Source organism: Hylaeus volcanicus, chromosome 2 (assembly GCF_026283585.1).
Source record: "Hylaeus volcanicus isolate JK05 chromosome 2, UHH_iyHylVolc1.0_haploid, whole genome shotgun sequence".
Lineage (NCBI taxonomy): Eukaryota > Metazoa > Arthropoda > Insecta > Hymenoptera > Colletidae > Hylaeus > Hylaeus volcanicus.
Window position 1 is genome coordinate 7,771,765 of NC_071977.1, and position 21,457 is coordinate 7,793,221.

The window sequence follows — 21,457 nt, forward strand, 5'->3', positions numbered from 1 at the left end:
CGTACAAGTCGATCGCTTGCGTTTCACGCGGAATCGATACTCCTTCCGGTTTTATGGTCATCGTGCAGGCAGGTCGCAAGTTTGTCATTTTTCATCAATTTTTTTATCAACAGACCCCAAGAAAAGGAGGAACGACGCGCTCTTGACGAATGAAACAGCGAAGGATGTAGATCGACGCGGATAAAGCATATAAGAGCGCGTTCAGGTGAAAAAGATCGGCCGACAGTGAGAATCAGAACTATGAAACGTCAGGGAAGTTCGATCAAGATGAAGATTTCCTGATCTGCTGTTCGGGACAGAACGGATGTCGCGGGTGGCCGCAGGTGGCGCCCTCGATATAAGCTCTTCTGACTGAACCGCTGATACGGGGCCGCTCTCCTAAAACTTTCACGGCGGAATGTGTCATCCTGTCACTGAACCCACATGGGGTACCAGACGTCCCATGGGCCCGTCACGCGTCCTTCGACCGAACTCTTCTCTGTCGGTTCCCCGAGATCCAGCCCTCGAAGATGATCGTTTCTTCGTGCTCCGCCATTACGTAATATTAAAAAGTTTTGTCGCGGGCAACTGAGGGGCGACCGAGGCGGTCCATTTTCGAGGTGTTGTGCAAAGGACGTATTTAACGTTGGGATTTTTTTTTTTTACCAAAATCATCGTCCCAATTCGATTCGAAACTTCTGTCAAAAACAGACTTCGGTGAATATCGATGAACGCCTCACTCGATGGACCATTTTATTAACAGGATACTCGACGATCAACCCTTTGGACTCGAAGCCATTTTGTTGCAGAATGTACTAAGAGGAATCATGCTGTATTAAATATTGCAGCATAAGCAGCAGATTTATTTGTGCTACTTGAATGGAAACCTATAAGGAAGTACGACTTTGAAAATGTGCTCCAAAGAATTTATTATCTGATCTCTACCAAAGTTCTCTGAACTTCCAACGTCCCCTCGGAGGGGACATACGAGTGCAGAGAGTTAATAAGGAACTTAATAAAGACACCGAACGAGAAGACATTCCAAATAAATAACAAATGATTAATAATAAATCTGACACATGAATATTACGTGAGTCGAACGTAATTTCACGCTACATTAGTAACGTGACTGGTTCACGCCATCGCTGACGAAAGTTTAATTAACTCCTATCGGGATTCTATTAGCTACTTGGTTGTGAATCTCCTGGATTTAAACGCGATCGAAAAGTTTCAGTTACGACAGGCCTAATGTCCTACCAAGTCAATATCCGGCATCACTGGCTACGCGGGACTACGAGTTACGTTTCTAATCCTGTCACAATCGGAGCAGGTTCGGCAGGATTCCGACTCGAGTGACACGGACCACGCGACTAACTTTCACGGCGTAGATCTCGCGGTTCGTAATTAACCCATCAGCCGTCAAGGCTTAATGAAAGTGCAGGACGTCGGTGTCCGGAGACAGGTGGGACACGCGTGTACACGAAAAGAGAGAGAGAGAGAGAGAGAGAGAGAAATCGACCGGTTGCAAGAAAAAAAAAAAGAGGACTCTGAGAAAAGAGCGCTGGCAGGCAGGCAGGGAACGACGTACCCACGTCGGAGAAACGGAGGCGAGGCCCAGGGTATCCAGGAAGGTGGGTACCGAGATATAATACTCGACTACCTACCCGCTACGATAAGTGTCAACTGCAGCGTGCCAGATAAAAAAGAAGGAACGAAAAATAAAATTTAGCTCGGGTGATCCATCATGAGGCTACGGGCTACGGACGCGCAGGCTCGGTTTGGATTGGCTGACTCCGCCCACGAACGTTCACGTGACTGTTATCGAGAACCCGCCCAGTTTGGAGAAGGCAGCACCTTCTCCGGCTAGGCGTACGTAGAGCATTGCTTTTGCCACAAACACGAAGGGGCGAGCGAGATCTCGGCCTGGAGGAACGGAGAAGGGAAGACCTGGACGCACCAGACCCCTGCGGCTCGATCTCACCTGCGTGTGCAGGCTTCGACCGTGCCGCCTTCTGCCAGTCGAGTCCACCTAGCCAGTCCACTCCAGCGACCCTCGTCGACCGGATCGACGATTACGCGTCCGCTCTTTCTATTATTTTCGCGAATAACGGTCTGTTCCTGCGTCCACTGCCGCTTCGCGGAAATGCCTCGGGATCGCTGGCGCCCGCGTCTGCAGTACTTACATCGCCAACCAGGATTCATCGTTCGCGAACGCTGGTGATGTCAGCTCCTCGTGACAGAAGCGAGAGTTCCTGATAATTGGTCGGACTGAAAGTACTCGCAACTCTCGGTTGGAGTGCCATAGTTTGATCCTCTGAACATTGCTCACTGTTCGTCAGGATAACTCGATAGAGAAGTGCGTCTGTCTGTGATATCAGTGTTACTCATCCAGATCGATTTCGACAGCCAGGTTCGTAACGTCGCATTTGAAATCCTCGAGAAGTGTACGGGCAACTGGTGGCAAGTTACCGCGATGTAAACCGTATCCTCGACCTGTCCTTGTCGTAGCGAAATACTCCCTCCTCTTCCTCCCAATCTGTTCCCGATAAAACAGCGAGCAGCGAAGGACACCAGTGGCGGCTTTCAGCAGCAGGTGGCCAATTGATGTATTCGTCTCACCGCTACGAGGATGATGATGATGGACATGGGCATGTACGGAACTTACAGCAAGCCTGACTCATATCCCAACTACGTGTGCACGGGTCAAGGGAATCATCATCATCATCATCATCAACCGGTATCCGTCGGTGGCCACGTGCCGGTGCCTCCCTCGCCGGAGCTCGCTCCGGCTCATTATTTCCCTCAGACAGCCGTGTCTCCTTACTCGTCTTCCTCCTCGGAGAGCTTCCTCGCCGCGGAGTCCGCCACGTCCTCCGGCACTCCTCCTCAAGGATTCTACTCCCCGACGGCCAGCGTTCTGCACGAGGACGGATCCACGACCGCGATCATCTCCTCGGAGAATGGTCTGAGCTACACGAACCTGGACTACGCGTCCTCCTCTTCGTCCTCGTACACCAGCCAGCCGCAGCAGCACCATGCAAACGGATCCCACGGGTCGGTCGATCCTCACCAGAGTTACCACGTTCAGCAGGCGACGTACAGAGACGATCATCACCACCATCACCAACCATCTACGGTCAGTGGTCTTCACCAGAGTTCGATAGTCCCTGCCGGACACTCCAGAACGGACCACGAGCAACAGTTGCATCATCAGTCTTCTAGTCATCACCTCCATCATCATCACCATCACCACGAGCCCGACTATCAGATCCCAGTCGCCGGAACGACCAACTATCTTCATCAACTACCATCCACGGAAGATTCCTCCCTCCATTATCACGCCCAGATCCGACAGAACGACTATTCCACCGGTCACTACAAGGAGGAAAACGCTGACCAGAACGCGTACCACGTGCTCCAACAACCCGGGCATCCCCAGCATCCTCATCAGCACGGCCACGGCCACCACCATCAGCAGCATCCTCACGGCCATCATCCTCCGCCGCAGCAGCAGCAACAGCCACACGTACCCACTTACAAGTGGATGCAGGTCAAGAGGAACGTGCCCAAACCCGTGGGTATGTAGATCTCTAAGATGATTTATTCAGAGGTGTTCCGGGGCCCGTTGCGCGATCGTGCGCGGTCCAACTACCGTGAAATTAGCATTTCAAGGGGTGGGGGCGATCCGGTAGCCGGTCGTTAAGTTCTGTTTATCATTCGGTTATATTAGAGTGCATAGACGCGCGCCTGTCCGCTCTTTCGATCGCTATCTTCCGGTAAATTAATGGTCGATCGGGACACGCCGTCGAAAAGAGATCCTTTTGTGCGAAGCGATCGGTACGTTCACGTCGACGAGTTAATCCTGTCTCCTTTACCTCCGTGTTCGGAACCCCGAGTGTTAAGCATGGCCTGCTCGATTTTTCCAGCTTTTCTATCGATTCAAATTCAAGCCTCTGCACTCGAGGCCTTTCTTTCTGTTGCCACGAATGCTAAGCTTAATCGGGTCAACTTTATCTCGTCGACAATCATTTTATCGACATTTCGAGTTCCAAAGAAATTAAACCTAAACAAACATTATTGTTGGTCGATTTATTGGGTGAAACCTAGTGGCGACTGAGAGTCACATCTCGTGTGCAAATGGTCAATCTGCTTGACGCTTGAAGGGGACCTAGCAGGATTTAGGTCGGGTTTCGGCTGTTTGTTTCCGTTTATCTTTTTTTCATAAATTCTGGAGTCGATTGCTATTAGTCAACGGGAATTCTTGGAAGCACAATTTGTAACGTTTAAGCCGTGGCACGACCCAATTGTGGCTCGTTGAGGACACTTTACGCGAGATCATCCATTGAACACGGGCCCCAATCGAAGTTCAGTGGTTTTCGCTTGGGTGGTGAATTCAATTAAGATTGACGGACAACTGAAATGTGACGTACGTGTTGGCCGACGACCTGGTGCCTTTGAAACGCACACTATACCTAACGAGATTAATAAAACGTGACACGTAATTCCGGTTCGTCGGAGTCATTAATCCTGCACGTGCTTTTCAATCGTGACCCGCTACATGAATCCTTTTTTATTCATTGCTTTGTGTTTTATGTATCGTTGCCAATCGAGAGCCGAAGATAGGCTCCCAGTATTTGTAAACATTTCAACAGGAATTCGCGTACCTTCGACTCCCAGGGATCGATCGATCTGTATTGGTGAACGCTAACGATCGAAGAACGATCGATAAGCGAATAATTGTCGAGGCTGAAATCAAAACTGGCGGCGATAAAACGCGATGATTTGCAAGATTGTGGTAGCACCTCAGATAAATCATTTTACGTTCAACGACGAAAGGAAAATTGGAAATAGTTGGAAACGACGAGGAAATTGGGTGCGATGAATACAAATGGGATCGAACAATGTCTAAGTACAAAAGATACACTTGGTTCAACACTCTTGCACCCAGTACAAGATTCTTGCACCAATCGAGATTCGATACACTCGGTGATAAGAGGCTCTTCCAGAGATACAACGAAAATTTATCGGTATTTATACTGTCCCCCACCTTCGCCGCCTGTTGTTTAGCTCCTATTTACGCCTATGCGACAATCGTAAACGCCACTGATAAGATTATGCGCACGAAACCAGTGTAACGGAAGATACTTGGGGTTTTACGAGAGTATCGTATCGTAGCGACCATAAATCAACCGCTTGCAAACTGCTCGTCGCCTATCTTTTGCCTACAAGCGACTCGATTACTCTAGCAGGATTCCGGAGATGTTTCAATTTTGGCCATCGGATTTGAAGGTTACGATGGAATCTTGATCGAACGAACATTCTGTGATAGAGTACGTTAAATGACTTTATCCTTATCAGGGAACTCGAGTCAGAGTTCTGGCTGAATGACGACATGATTAATTGTCAAGAAGCATGTTGTGGAGTCAAATTCTCATACAAATATCGAGTAGCGGTGTAACTAAAAACTAACGATTATAGACGAATGGTGGAATCCAGGAAAAATCCAGGTAGACTCCAAAATGGAGTAATTTTGCTTAATAAAACAAAAGCAATAATCGATGGTATGTTACGAAAACGTGAAAGCAGAGATTTTGAGAGTTTTCTCGTCGATAAAAAGAATTGAGTTTTCTACATCGCAACCAATGTGATTACGTTAGATTTCAGATTGTTTACAAACACAAACATCGTTTCGCAGAAATATATCCGTTCTTGTAAACACAATTTATCGCGTACATCGGATTCAATGTTGGTTACGGAGATATTGGTAAAACCTGATAAGATTCGCGCTTACGAACGAAATACTTGCACTCGAATTATCAGATTATTTCGGGAGACGTGAGACGATAAGTGATAGCGCACCTTTCCGTTTTAATTAAACGACGATACATCTCCGAGACTTTCGCAATCGTTGGTGAGCTTAAAAAAATACTTGAGCGAACGAAACCTTTGCTGTCAGAAATATTTTTAGAAAACTTGTAGTTCCAACTAACAAAAGTAAAACCAAGAAATGGTTCGATGTTAGTCGATCCAAACCTTCGCGTTTAACGGACAAGGATATCGAATTGTATTTTTTTTATTGACATATCCTTGCGTCGATGAGGAGAAATGTATGCTTGGACTGAAATCGTTGCTTATAAAAAATGAATATGATAGGTGAAAAATATTTATCCCGAATGCATCATATTACCATCGCAATCCTGGAGTCGTAAATCGCCCATGATTTGCGTAAGTATATCTAATTATAAGAGTCAAAGAGGTATGAAAAAATTTGATCGTGTGAGAGACGTGATTCCAGCTACCGAACCTTAAAAAAAACTTCATGAATAAATAAGCCCTTCACTGCGACGTTGGAATCAATTGAATTTCAGCGATTCAGATGCGGTTTCTTCGCTCTGGTCGAGCTGGTCGACAAGACGTAAAAGCATTTTTCGCGCGAATATTTAACGACATAAACGTCACGATACCGCACGAGTGTTTACATAAAACCAGAATACGGAGCGCGAGACTTAAACGTTACCAAGGCAGAATTTTAATGATTAATTAATATCCAGTAAATTCACTATGTTAATCGAACACAGGTGACGGTGTCTTGGATCTTGAACCTTGTACAGATTTATTTTAAAATGAACAGTAAAATTAAACGTCTTTACAAGATTTCGTAACGTTTTAAATGTTTATTTATCGATTTATCGCAATGGAAATTGCGAGACACAGTTATTGACACTAAACCAACCACGACCGGTCAAATAACAGTTTTCAAATTTTTTTATACAATTCTTATATCAAATATATGAATTATATACAATTGTTTCATGCATCATTCAATATAGTTCAACGTAAAATATTTTTGCATTTAATTGAAAAATGTGTCTCTAAAACTAGTCGTTTGTCCCATCTCGATAGAAATAGTTACAAATGAACGTCGGTAGGTTTAGCGTAAGGTCTTGTCCCCAAAATTCTTCGAGCGGAAAAGTATTACGAAATTACAAAACAAAAGTGTCGTATCGCGAATCACTGAAAAGCGGGAAGACAGGCGGGGTTCCTTCCCCTAACTCGGCGCTAATTTGCTTAACAGCCACGGGGCTCGAGGCAATCGCCGGGTTCCGAGAGCGACTGTAAAGCCTAGCCCGTTGAATGAAGCTTGTCAGGATTACCAGCGTTTCACTTAATAGCTCATTATAATCAAATTAATAATACCAGTCGTGAAGTAACAGAGGGTGACGCTTATTACGGCAGAACATGCGAACGAAAGTGTACCGCCCTCGGTCCTAACCTCTTTTCCATCCTGGCCGCGACTTTCCATCTGTATTTCTTATCCCTATGCATAAATGGAATACCACCGACACTTTCGTCGTAGTCGTTGTAAAGCTGTAATTCGAGTTCTCGTCAGTTCTTCATCATTGTCGCTAGCTATTAACCTGCTGGACCGGTTAATTTACTCAACGTGTCGCGTAATAAGACCTGCTATTAATTATTTGAATTTAGGTGGGTTAAGAACTTTCCCACCTTTTGCTTGGCTTTACTATTTCATTTAAAGTTTTTCACTCATGTAGCACTAACTAACGCTAAAAGTACAATAAGTGGAATGAGAAATGTATACAAAATGCATTAGGAAGTGACGCTGTTCTTCTGGGCAGCTTGAATTTTCTTTTTCTTTTGCAATCGTGTTCCTCAAAGAGTTGACCGAGCAACGTGAAAGGATACCGTGATTATATCGTTTGAGTTTAAGGTTATAATATAGAAGTGACGTAATTATGATATCCTAATTTCTTCGAACAATGCACGTTTCCTTTCTCGTTTTGAGATATCTCACTTCGAAACTTATCTTTTACGTTCTGAATTATTCACGAGAACCTAACGACGTCAAATATCGTAAATGGCGGCGTTATCCCCACACGATAACAACAAACCTCGGATTGCAAAGCCCAGATCGAGCCATAAAAGTGAAAAGCGAGAATATCTGAGCTCCGAAACGTGATGAAACAGGGTTAACGGCGAACTTTACGTAATGTATGTGAAATGTTAGCATCAAATTCAATGAGTGCGAGAAAATGAACAACTCAGGATTGATTCAATCGAAATAACGAGATGGGCGGAGCAGAGGAGTGGGGAGATTTCGGTAGATTTTGGTTGGTTAAGTTTTTTGGTTGGCCAGGATCTCACAATAGGTCCGCTTTTTCCCTTCGTGCCTCCATAATGTGTTCAAGGGGGTCCAGAATAGAGGGTCTCTATGGGGACGCCCGGTGCGGACCACCCTTCGCGGGTCAGGGAAACTGGGAGAAAAAGGGGAGGAGTGCAGAACGAGCCAGAAAAGGAGCCAGAGGAGAGACGAACGTCGCGACGCTGTCAGCCTTCCCGATTTATCATACCAGACTCGATTTCTTCTCTCTATAATCAATAGCGGGATTGGGCGATACAGCAAGGAGGAAAAAGGGCGGAACAAACAACCGACCCTTCGTATAAAGCAATCGTAATTCCACGCATTCATGACGGCTAGGCTCCCTGAAAAAAAACGTCCTCTTCTCGCTTCATAATGTATGCACATTTGTTTGTATCGATATCAATGAATTGTTATTATCCATTTCATTTAAAGAAATTTCTTCGATAGACATAGAGGGTACGAGTATTTATGGGGCTGACTGTATATCACGGGATTCGTATCAATGTCTAAAAGTCAAAGCTCGCTTCAAACATCGTTGAACGCCCGTCAAGTTGAATAATAACGTCTTTATGCATTTGTTCGTATTTAAATGTATCATAGTCGCTGGCGTTTAGCGTAAATCACCACTCACAAACAACCGACCCTTCGTATGAAGCAATCGTAATTCCACGCATTCGAGACGATTAGGCTCCCTGAAAAAAAACGTCCTCTTCTCGTTTCATAATGTATGCACATTTTCATGATCGATATCGACGAATTGTCATTATCACCTTACAAAGGAACATCGAGAACTGTCAGGCGGCGATTTTGATGAAACTTCGAATATACGTTCAGTGGAGATTACGTTAACGGGATTCGTATCGATGCCTAAGTCAAAGCTCGGTTCAAACATCGTTCAACGCCCGTCAAGTTGAGTAATAACGTCTTTATGCATTTGTTCATATTTAAACGTATCGTAACCACTGCCGTTTAGCGTAAATCACGACTCACGCGAAGGCATGCGATCCAAGTTATGGCCATTGTCGACCTCACGGCCATGTTTGGCCGTTTCATCGGTTTTACGGCATATTTTACGTTACTTATGAATAGAACAAGTAACCGCCTTGATTGCACGCTTTTCCTTCGCCTACGTTGGTCGTTTCACGTTCGACCGTGTACACCTGCTTGAATTTTGCTTTACGACGTCGCGTCACGTATCGCGTATATGATATAGGTGCGCACTTATAAGGGCACAATCCTCGGTTACGTACAGACTACCGGCTGTTCTTCTTAATCAAGTTAAAACGTTTTATTTCCAATCATTTTTTCGTCTCTTTATACACGATGCTTCAACGATGATTTCTCGTTCGTACCTGTGTTCGCAATGGTCCTTTTATTTTCCTTATTGCTCCATGCATACTTACTCTCCTAGTATTTATACGCCGTTTCTATTTTCTCTCACACTTCAACTGCTCTTTTTTTGTTGATGCTCGTGGTGTTCGCAATTTCCGTTCAACGGACTCTTCCCGTTCATTTTATTTGTAAGATTGTTTAGAGACGTTTCACTTGCGTCCTGCCCTTGCCGGTCTCCGTTTTGTGCGAATTATACAATATAACACACGTGACTTTTCTCTTTATTTCAAACAACTCGAGTAAAATCTTCTGCAACGGACAAACTTGGAAACACCCGTTACGTATATGCATAACGCAGTCGTAAGCGCCTAATGCAATAACCGTTGCATCATAGATCGATAAGATTACCATCATTTTTGACGACACGATTTTTCTAATTTAACTGAAAAGTTTATAATTCGACGACAACTACTCGATACGCAACCGTGTTGTTTGCTTTCCTGATCCAGATAAGGGTTAATTTTGATCTGATCGAGATACGTTCGAGAACTGTACTGAGATTTGGCTGACGATTGACGCGACGCGAGTACTTATACGGCAATCTTCGAATTTAGTGAATTCGATTCACAGATCGAGATGTTAAGTCATCCTACAAGTTCGTGCTGCAGACTGAGCCAATATTCAATAAAAAAGCTACAGAAATGTTATAGTGACGGTATAATGACTATGTCAGAAAGGTGGGAAAATATTGTAGAACGTGAGAGATTACCTTTTCTTATAACACTTAAGGGTATATTTCGTGTATTAATTTGAGTAGCAAGAAAATAAGTGGCATGAACTTATGGGACGACCTGAGAAGACTCTGTTGTTATTCATGGTAGGTGGTGGAACGAAGAAACGAAACGGGTTGGTAGAAAGTTTACGACTATCATGCCAGTAAAATGCCTTCAACGAACCTGGACTAGCTAGAACTCGAAAGTATCGTTTGTTTCTTTTGCTCTCCGATAGTATGCAAGATAGATTGAAAATGAAGCGTCGAGAAACAATCGCGGAAGAATTCTCCGTTTCGGTGACCATCTAGGCGTCCGATGATCCGGCATTGGAAAAACCTATGCAGATAGGTCTCCGCAGACACCGTCTCGAATCGTACTCGAGCGACGACTAAAAAACGAATGCTTGGACTCGACGAGGAGTCGCGCAAAGAGCGTCCAAGGAACGGAAAGAAGTGGGAGCAAGACCAAGCAAGAAGCGAAGTGAAAATGAGCGTGAGGTAAAGAGCTCGGGCGAAAAAGAAGAGTAAAGGAAGGAAAATAAAGAGAACGAAGAGCAGGTAGGTCGGTCGGTTTGCGAGGTAGAGCGGAGCAACTGACCAGGCGGGCGAAGCCAAGCAAGCCAGGCAAGCAAGCCGAGCAGGCAGCGTGTTGCGGCGCAGCTAGGGCCGTCGGCGGACGCGTGAGTGAGTGGCCGATATCTCGCGAGGGGATCAGAGGATCGTTCGCGTGTTTCCACCCGGGCTGCCACCCGCCGAACCTGGCAACCCCGGATCCCGCAACTCCCGCAACAACCCTGTCGCCTGCCTAAGTAACTGACTCTCCCTTGCTACGGCCCTACCTCGAGCCCCCGACGCTCTGCGGACTCGACGCCAGCTACCCACCAGGCCATGCCGAGCAACCCCCGTTCCAGCCGCAGCTCTGACAATCACCAACCCTGTCCACGTGTCTCGCTCACGGTGATTTTCATTTCCGCGGCACTTCACCGACGATATATCGCGCCCCGAGAGCCACACGGCTCCTAGGCGAAAAAAGCTCGCGCCTGCGAGCTCGCTGATACGCGTCGTCACCCAACCGACGCCTGACCTATCGAGCTTCAAAAACCTCCGGCCAGCCGAACTTGAAAAGGAGACCGTGTATGCCCCTTTCATCGTACCTAACCTGGAACGTCAGTCTAGATCTGGAATCTAGCTATGTTTCGCGATGGTCACGTTCAAGAATAGAAATGGAAACTTTCGTAAATGTAGGTTTACTGTCCTCATACATGTCCATAATACGTGCAATTTACACATACATTCGGAATACTCGAAAAATATTGTTTGAGATACACGACTTGCGTTCGTAACGATTGAATAATTCTTGGTAACTAAATTTAAATTAGAGTTAGAAAAAATCGGAGTCTAGTGGTTAACGGGTCCGTTAGCTCGAACAAGCAGACCATGCAGGTGAACGTAGCCGAGCAAATACGACAGATCGAGCGAGGCCAATAAAAATGAAATTCTTAATACGCCAAATCGACTGGCCTCGAGGCCATAAATAAAGTTGACTGCACGCAAGCGTTCGGCACGTAGATCACGGCGAGAAATTCAAATTTCAGCCTTAACAAAGGTCAAATACTTATTGCGCGAAATAAAGAAAATCGGATTCTCGATACTAATATGTTTTTTTCATGATAATTCGTATCGCGAAAAAAAAACATATATTTATTCCGCTGCACGTATATACAGTTCGCTGGATTGACTAGCGAAAACGAATGATATTGCAATCGACAAGAAAAAGTTGTTCGGCAAATTCGCAAGTAGAAAGGTCGCTGAAGTTATCGACGAACCGAATGTAAATCGTGCTACGCCTAATTTTCAGCGGGAAACGCTTCGAGTGTCGGCACGACACGCACGCTGCCGTTTACACGTTTGCAAACACGGCCAATCTGGATCGTTATGTTCGACATGCAGCCTAACTTCGCTGCAGACAATGTTGCCATTTCGCTAATCCTATGCAATTTCAACATTTTCAGCGTCTCGAGCGTTCGAGCTTTAAGAAACATACATTATGAGATTAAAAGTTCAGAGGGTACCGAGATTTAAAAGGTACTGTAACACGTCGAATTGAATTCTAAATGAAGACACTTTTACGGAAAGGTGTCGCAAAAATGATTAAATCCTCAGCGATCCGTTGGTACTCATCGACGTGAAATCTTGATAGCAAGTTTGATGAAGTATTCGAGCGGACCTAAGGTATAAGCAAGACGGTGTGTACTCGCGACGGAGAACAGGTTCGATTCGAGTTCGTTAAGGTGCAACGGAATTTACTGCGTGCTAAGAAACGAGCATGCGTTTTCAGGAACGTCGCCGAGGACGTCAACGAACGGCTGAGGAACTTTATTACGAGGAACGCGCGTAACAGTAAAACACGATAGCGCTATTGATGCCGTTCGAGTAACAATAACGGTTTTACGAGGCTCGTTAAGTCTCCCGATATTCCGTATTACCGTTCAACGCAGCCTTGTTAGTCCACAAATAAACGAGCCTCGCGTTTCAGGAAAGGCTTCCGCGCACTCGCGGATTTAATATCGCGCGTGGAACTGAGAACGAAACCGCGCCAAGGCTGCGTCGCGAATTCCTGGGATCGTGAATCGCACTTGCACGAGGACAAAAAAGGAACAAAGATGTTTTACGATATCGTTATCGACCACGGTACACCTAGGATTGTCCCGAGACTAAGTCCATTCAAGAAAGGACCATGAGTTGGAATAAGTTTTTTCGCATCGTCTAATTGGTACGAATTGTTTTCGGAGGATGCGAATAGCGTTTCAAAGATTGCTCACTTCAGGTTTTACGTTCGTCATGGACGATTATGCCATCGACATTTACGACTCAAATATTTGTTCGAAAGAAAGAGCTAGATCGGCTGGCGTTGTAGCGTGTAATCGGATGTGGAAATCGGATAGGTTCAAATACAGCTGGGTCCTGATGAGCTGACGTTTTTTTGCGTCGAAAGGTGTCCTGCTGAGGTACCAGTAATGGAATTTGGTACGTCAAAGATAAAATTGATTTCGCAAACACGAGACTAGACCACTGCCAAATCTTTCTAATGATACGTTAACGCGTTGACTGCCAGACTAATACTCTTGAAAATTTCTACTGTGATTAAGTTTCGTTTCCAGACTATTGGAAGCTACGTAATCAAACATTTATTGTGGTATTTATTTTTATAACTTCAGTGAAGGTTAAGAATTTCATTCGAATTTATTTTCGTTGATACTTAACATTCAGAATTAACTTTGTTCGTTCTTCGGTGGAAAGCACTGTTACCCGTATATGGGTGACGTGGCGATCAACGTGTTAATTGAACACTCGTTGTCGATAGGCATAAAATCCTTTCATTTTGCGAAAATAATGAATCGATAGTTTACACGTTAATCGTGGAAATTTATACCATTGATCAAGAAAGTGCACAAATGATTATTTGGAAATATTTGCAAATTAGAAAGGTTAGAGAAGGAAGATGCTCCCCTATCGAGGAGGATCTTTCCGGTAACATAATACCGAAGGACCTCGTGGTTGGTCGCGCACACAATCATCCCCCTCCCGTTTCCTTACGTCATCTGCACCGTGCCCCCTGGCTTTTAGCCTTTGAATAATATTTGAATTGCGTAATGCTCCTCTAAAAGGGGGTTCGTTACCGCATAAGGGGCAGATGATCCCGTGTGATCAACGGATTAGTGTCTTTCGAGCGTGCGATTTTATCGAGAGGATTAAGGAAGCTGCAATCCAGCGATTAGTGTTAATTAATGCGATATACTACGCGTAAATAGCTAATCAAAATGAAAACTGTTAAATTCCATTTATATGTTGGTGCCTACACGTCCAAAAACGAAAATTTACACCTTCGTAAACGAGCCAATGTTTAAACAAATCTAGAGGACGGCGAACAGCTTATAATTTTAAGTAAGATATTATAATATTATCCGAACGACGCGATGGTATGTAAACAAATTAATTCGAATTCTTCGTTTACCAAGCGCATCCTCGCAAGAACCGGATCGAGAACAGGAACTCTAACTCGCGCTCAGGCTATCCTTAATATTTTCATACGCCTCGATCTCGATTCTTTCCTCTTCTGTTTCCAACCCTTCTTCGATTCGATCTCTACTTTTCCTTTTATTTCCAGCGAGATTCTCGCGGCTTGACGCGATCGTCGAAGCGGCGCAAAAGGAATGCGCAAAACAGAATCCGTTGAACGTTCCCGTAGCCAGAGATGAGCAAAATTCTTATCCAGATAAAAATCTCAAATAACGAAGACGGGACAGACGACTGCTTATTCGTTACTGATTGACGAACACCAACGATTCGCGTTATAGAATCGTGCGAATAATATTTGATTCGAATGTTACCGATTATTTTCTATCATTAGTTTGCAGTGGTACTTCATTTATCATAATTAACGTCATCGTCGAATGACAAATTATGTTCGCATTGTGCGCTCGATTAATAAATCAAAATATCTAAAACACGAATTGTATGATGCGTTCCACTATGAAGAAGTAAATTGCTGTTGTCGCGCGGAAGATATTTTGAAACTCGGTCGCGAACAAAGTCTTGGTCGTTTGGTCGATATTCGTCTCACAAAATGTGGACATCGATGTTTATTTTAGTGATCGGCAATATTCGCAAAAACAACATCGAAACTTGAGATAGCCGGCTTTTTGGCTCGGGACGGCAGTGTATCGGAACGGAAACTCTTTGAAATCGTGGTCGGCTTTCAGAGTGAGTTGTAAAAATTGAAAATTGTTCACGCGGTACAATTTAACGATGGCCGTCAACGTAATCTACCAGCTTTTCCCCTCCGTCGCCCCTCTCCCTCCACCGTTTCAGCCGTTTTCACTCGCAGGCGCCGCGTAAAATAATAATATTAAGCCAGGTGAGATTTAATCAGGGGCCTTTGAACGCAGCCAGACTGGCATGCATGCTTCGAAATCGCGGCTAGGTGTTACCTGTGTTAACCCGCGCGTGCATTCGCCCACAGCCAACGATTGCTCGTGTCGGTACAAGTGTGCGAGAACTACATTCATGTTTGACGACGAACTTAGAAGGGGATTCCCATTAGGAAGGCAACTATTTATGTAATTATTAGATATTCTCAACGATAGGAGTAAGGAATACAAACGTACGTTTTTCAAGTCGGCAAAACTACTTATTATAACCAATGACCACAGCAGCGAGAAAAGAGCACACGCCCCTTGAAAAATAATTAACATTGTCGAAGACCCCTTTAACTCCGCGCTATCAAGGTCTTTAATCCATCGCAATTTGTCTATTCCTTTATTCTGTCACCTCTCACCCTTTCCCTCGACGCGTCATCCTGTTCTCATTTGCTTCTTATGTCCTTCAAGTTAGATAGGATTGCCATTCGAAGGAATATCTCGCGAATCGTCGGTGACATTTGCTGGGGCAGAATATTATTTAAATGAACGCGACCGTGCGGTATACGGATCGATGAGAGCTGTTAAGAATTTCAATGAATGTTGTCGCGGTAGAAATTAATCGATTGTGATTCGCTCATTCCGCTCGAGTAAGCGTTTCCACGATCAACCGACGTCAAGATTTGTCTTGCGAAAATGATATCGACCGTACAAGCTAATTACATTGTAAAAGAACAGTTAACGACGTGTATCGCACGATTTTTATCGATTACTCAGTGGCGAAACAGTTACGAGATACGCGTTACGAGACTTCTGTTTCTGTTTCGAAAAATTACAGTGTAAAATTACCCTGTCTGCACCACAAACACGTCGCAAGCAACCAATATATCGATATATTGTTTCCTCTCATCCGAATATTCGTTTATTCGTTTAAAAATAAGACTTCACGGAGCCAATGAAGTCTTATCGAATTTTACTTCGTTGCGTTTATTCTCAAACAAAGCAATATCTGAAAAAACGCTATCCTCGAAGTCCCAAGGAAAGTTCCACCAACCAACGCTAATGACTCTCGAATACGGAGAGGTTACGTTGGCTGGTGAGTTCCAACAGCGTCGTATAGAAAATCAACGGTAGCGCGTTCTGTTCTTCCGTTAAGGTGCTAAATTGATGAATGAGTCGTGAAAACGGAAAACATTTCATTGTATCGCGGCAGCCGTGGGCTAATAGAACTTGTCCAACTTGATTATTCGGGCTTGAAGATGCGTGAGCTTAATGGCAAAGGGCAAAGTTCGGGACGCGTTGTTTAAGTGACTGATGTTTCCGGATAATTCGAAAAAAATCCGTGAGATACGTAACGAAAGAACGACTCCGCGCCTGCGTTTGTTGGGTTGTGCGAGAAAACTTCGCGAATTAAAATGTAAAAAAAATAATTCTAGAAGGAGCAAGCGCACGAAACGATACGGGACAACATCGTGTAAAAAAGATGTGGCTCTAAGGCGGTGCCTTGACAGTTTCGTCCACCCTCTGCCATTAAGTAAATTGACTTCCACATACCGCCGGACTAAATAACAATCTAATTTCCATAATGCGTAAACGACGCCACCTTGTTTCATCGGAACGCATCGCTCTTTCTACCCTGGCTAACTGCATCGTCTTCTCATGAAGTTCTACGATAACGAAGACGCGTAAACAAGTCTTCAGAAATATCATACGCTCGGATGTATCTAATCCCTCCTTATTAATCCTCTATATGAATTTTTCAAACGTAAGTAGTGTTCTTTGAATAAGATACTCCGACGTTTCGCCAACATTGCAAGTGGACTCTTCAAGTGACACACTTATATTTCTCAGCTCTTCATACACGGTCTGTCTAAAAAGAAACCGAACTTTTGCTATTAAAAGAAAAAAGTACAAGTAAAGTTTTTACACGCACGTTTATTTACTCAAAATAATCTTTCTCTGCGTCAATACACCGTGTAGACCGCGTAATTAACATTTCGAAGGACCTTTGCAGCTCCTGTTTTGATAGCCCGTTTAGTATGGCGGTTACAGCGGCCTGAATCTCCGAAATGTTGCTATAATGTGTCCCTTTCATTAGAATTTTCAATTTTAGCAAAAGAAAATAATCGCAGGGAGACAGATCAGGCGAGTAGGGTGAATGAGCCAAGGTAACAATGCCAATTTCGATGAAAGGGACACATTATAGCAATATTTCGGAGATTCAGACCACTGTAACCGCCGTACTAAACGGGCTACCAAAACAGGAGCTGCAAAGGTCCTTCGAAATGTTAATTACGCGGTCTACACGGTGTATTGACGCAGAGAAAGATTATTTTGAGTAAATAAACGTGTGTGTAAAAACTTTACTTGTACTTCTTTCTTTTAATAGCAAAAGTTCGGTTTCTTTTTAGACAGACCGTGTATATTTATGAATTAATCAATGCTCTGTGTTACTTTACACGAAACAACGAGGAGGATGATTCACTCGTTTGACGAGATCCGCCATGATAGTTGGCCACTGTACGACGTACAGTTGCCAACACGTACGGAATTCGTAAAACGCGCAATCAGGTACCGATTAAAAAATATCTTTGGAACTAACAACCTCGAAATGTCTGCACGCTCTTGTGACTACAGATTGGAAAACGGCAATGCGAAAGTTTCGATTACACAATGTCTTCGGAGTGACCAATACAGTCGGTCGATAAATATGGGCAAAGTAAAACGACGTAACAATGTTCCCTTGACATTCGGCAACAGCTGACGCAATTTGATCCAGATTTAGGGCTTAACCCTATCGGCTATCGGTCCACCACAGTTGGACAGGTTCGCTCCTCAGGATAGTGGCCAGCTGTATTGAACAACAAACGGCTGCCCGTCGAAGGACTAGAGTTAAGCTTAATTCAGCGTATATTGCCTTTAACCTCTACGATGGACACGTTGGGCACGTACGTCGGGAATTAACGTTTAGAACCAAACTGCGAAGGGACATAAGCCAAATGTATCCCCTTACGTGTCGCGAGTATTAGTGATGACCGAATTGTTAACCTTCCAAAGCTTTAAATAGTTCTATACTGTGTCAGAACATCCTTGCATTTATCGTTCGCTAAACATTCGTTCGGACGTAGCCTTTGCACGACCATTTTGTAATTTCCATTTTGTCGGTAAGGAGCACGGAATACAGACCGCGAAGTAGGAAATGTCATGCGAATAATATTAACCGCGATGTTGTTATTAAGATAGTAATAAATATTAAAACGTAGATTATTCACCAGTAAAGGAAGACATGAAATCTGTTGCAGCAGGAAAGACGAATCCAAGCGTGGGCGAGTTCGGCGGCAGCACGATCAGGGGAGCCAGCGTATCCACGTACTCCAGTTCCACGAACGGTCCTGTAAACTGCCTGACCGGCGGTCCATTGGCCGGTATCGCAGGTGGCTTCAACAACACTGGTCGTACGAACTTCACGAACAAGCAGCTCACGGAACTCGAGAAAGAGTTCCACTTTAACAAGTACCTGACCAGAGCAAGACGCATCGAGATCGCCTCGGCGCTGCAATTAAATGAGACGCAAGTAAAGATTTGGTTCCAGAACAGAAGAATGAAGCAGAAGAAAAGGATGAAGGAGGGTCTGATACCGACCGAGAACGCAACCGTAGCACCGATTGGTGGCGCTAGGAGTAGCAGTAATTCCCCGACCAGTTCCTCGAGCCACGAAACCGGTGGTCTCGGTTTATCTAATTTTACAAGCGACAATAGCCGAGAATCGCCACCCTCGTCTTCGAAAGATTGACGCGATCTTTGCTGCAGCAACGAACGAATTTATGGTCTACGTCTTAGCGACGAGTGGTGAAAACCGAGAGAAAACCGAGAACTTCTTTGAAATTTCCCGCGACTCGAATGGTAATTTAAAGAAATTCCTCTGCTGCAGCAAGAAACGATGATCGTTATCCAGATATAACACGTGAAAAATCAATTGCAACAAAACGAAATAAAGTATGGGTAAATTGTCCTTGTAATAATATATTACACCACTTCCCGATGAAATTGCAAATTAACTATCAAAATTAATCGAATATAGAATAGAAATTGAACGACATATACATATACCAATTGTACGAACTATTTATTTCGTTTTTAATTTGTATATGCCTTGAAGGCAATATTAGTAGAACCGATCTGCGAAATTAATTCTTGAAATGATCCCTAAAGGTTACCATATACCTCAGTTTGTGTAAATGGTATAACAATATTTATATATATAATTATAAATTTCCAATGATCGAATGCAGTATATGTATCCTGTAAAAAACACTGTGAAAATACTACTTTAGATGCATATCAGTTGCATCTAAAGGCTTATCTTCTTTTTGGTGAGGACAATTATTGTTTCATGTTATCATCTGTACTTATACTTTATTCTGCAAGTAATTTGTATCCTGTACCTTTAAAATTAAAGTGCATTTAAAGCAAGGTGGGATATAAACAAAATATTGAGATAATTCAAGAACTCTAAATTGCTACTAATATCCTTTGTAAATTTTGTATTTTTAAAGAAGTAATTAGGTACTGACAAAAGTATTTAAAAACTCATGTTACTATAATATAACTTGTATCGTTATGCTAATCTAGTATATAATTATATCCATATCATAATGATGGCATGATAACAATAGTTGTGCTCCCAATTTGAGTATGTTCTGTATGTATGTGTATATAAAATCTAATACAAGTCTTGCGTCAATGACATATACATCATTATACATCAATGCATCAGAAAATTAAAAATAGACAAGCCAGATGGTATGTTGCTTTTATAGTTAATCGTACAAGATGGGAATGCATAAACTGTACTGTATAATGAACTAGTCTTTGAATGGCAAGATTAGTATTGATTCTATTTAACTAAACTTGACCACTCGAAAGTTTATAAATTAATATAGTCATATAGTTGTATGGATTATATTGTGATCCACTAAAAAATTCTGTACCTAAATAAATTCACACATGATGAATTGTGATTAATCTGTAGTGTTACGTAGAATTCTATAGGAAGAATAAAGTATTATTATATTACTCTATGAGAAAAACCTATGAAATTCTCTAAAACTACCCTGAGTAAAATACTTTTATTCAACCTATGCTCGTATCGCATCTATACAAAACAATTAATTTCCAAAATCATTTAAATTGTAAGCCGCCCCTACCTCCTATCTTGGAAAGCGTTAGAATAAACGTGACCTACTTAATTTTCGATAGTTAAATCTCAGATAAAATTTGCCTGAGTCACGTCACGCTACAAATAAATCCTAAACAATATCAAAAAACGTAGGTACCTTTAATTATTTCTGAAATACTTTGGAATATCTATTCTATTTGTCTCAAACACATTCGTTACTTGGCACTTCTGAACTTCTGACGAAGAATTTAAAATCTATCAGGCTGACCAATCTTCTAAACACATACCTCGAATCAGAATAGCCACTACACTCTGCACCGAAGCTAATGAAGTTGGTGACACTGCATCTTCATACTATAAACACAACTTTCAGGTTATGTGCAGAGTGTTGTGCGAAATGAATTGTCACAATTGTCACAAACCATTTGATTCCGACATGTGACGGCGAATCAAGTTGTTATTATTTACTGTAATTTATACGTCTGCTACTCGTTAAAAAAACTGACGAATCAAGCAGTTCTTTGAGTGAAAAAATAAAAATATAGTTCACGAAAAACACTTGTTTACTTCTACATCGTTGAAAACGTAATTAGCACTTTATGAAATCCGTAAACAAATCATCGAAGAATGGACGACCAAGCTAGCTTAAAAATTACTGCCAATGAATTTCTTGCTTTTCAAAGAGAATTGAAACACGAAAAGGAACTTCTACTAAAAATACTATCAAAGATAGACAATCAAGTACACAGGCTGCAGGTAAATATTCTTTTTATATGTCACTCTTTTCAAAGGAAAGTAGTACTTATTGTTACAAAACTTCTCAGGTAGAACAGCTTCACTTACTGGGATTAATGAACAAGTCATTGAAAGATTCTGAGGAAAGATCACCATCTCACGAATCTGTAGAAGATATGCAAGAACAAGATCCCACGAATAAATCCTTGGACTTGTCTATAGCTTCAGCTTTCAAATATTTTCAAGAAGAAGACGAGGAAGAAGATGTTTAAAAAAAATTCAATGAATCATACATTTGTACATATTATCAGTGATAACCTACTTAATTCTATTTTGTTCAAGCTTATCACTTCACACAAGAATGAAACCTAAACTTAATA

The 21,457-nt window shown here is 42.9% G+C and overlaps 2 protein-coding genes and 1 long non-coding RNA gene across 6 annotated transcripts in view; 2 read left to right on the top strand and 1 right to left on the bottom strand.

Moving 5' to 3' along the window:
- Nucleotides 1-18,572, bottom strand: part of LOC128872610 (uncharacterized) — a 66,629-nt gene extending 48,057 nt beyond the window's left edge. Inside the window, exon 1 of the long non-coding RNA XR_008456226.1 lies at nt 18,436-18,572. This is a non-coding gene — a long non-coding RNA (uncharacterized LOC128872610). The remainder of the gene's footprint in view (nt 1-18,435) is intronic.
- LOC128872607 (homeotic protein Sex combs reduced) overlaps nt 1-21,457 on the top strand; it is a 253,243-nt gene that overhangs the window by 225,077 nt on the left and 6,709 nt on the right. The gene's annotated exons all lie outside the window — the stretch shown is intronic.
- LOC128872606 (homeobox protein Hox-B1a) lies at nt 985-20,244 on the top strand. Of its 2 annotated transcripts, none has more exons than XM_054115470.1 (2): nt 985-3,557; nt 18,466-20,244. In XM_054115470.1, the coding sequence occupies exons 1-2, from the start codon at nt 2,609-2,611 to the stop codon at nt 18,954-18,956; spliced, it is 1,440 nt and encodes a 479-aa protein (XP_053971445.1). In that variant the 5' UTR covers nt 985-2,608; the 3' UTR covers nt 18,957-20,244. The 2 variants fall into 2 exon arrangements, with proteins under 2 accessions (XP_053971445.1, XP_053971446.1); XM_054115471.1 differs by having other exon boundaries at nt 18,469-20,244.

Bases quoted from the DNA above. Each gene is read 5' to 3' on its own strand.
- LOC128872606 (XM_054115470.1), top strand. From the start codon at position 2,609: ATGATGATGATGGACATGGGCATGTACGGAACTTACAGCAAGCCTGAC. The intron at 3,558-18,465 runs GTATGTAGATCT...AATCTGTTGCAG, and splicing joins GAACGTGCCCAAACCCGTGG to CAGGAAAGACGAATCCAAGC.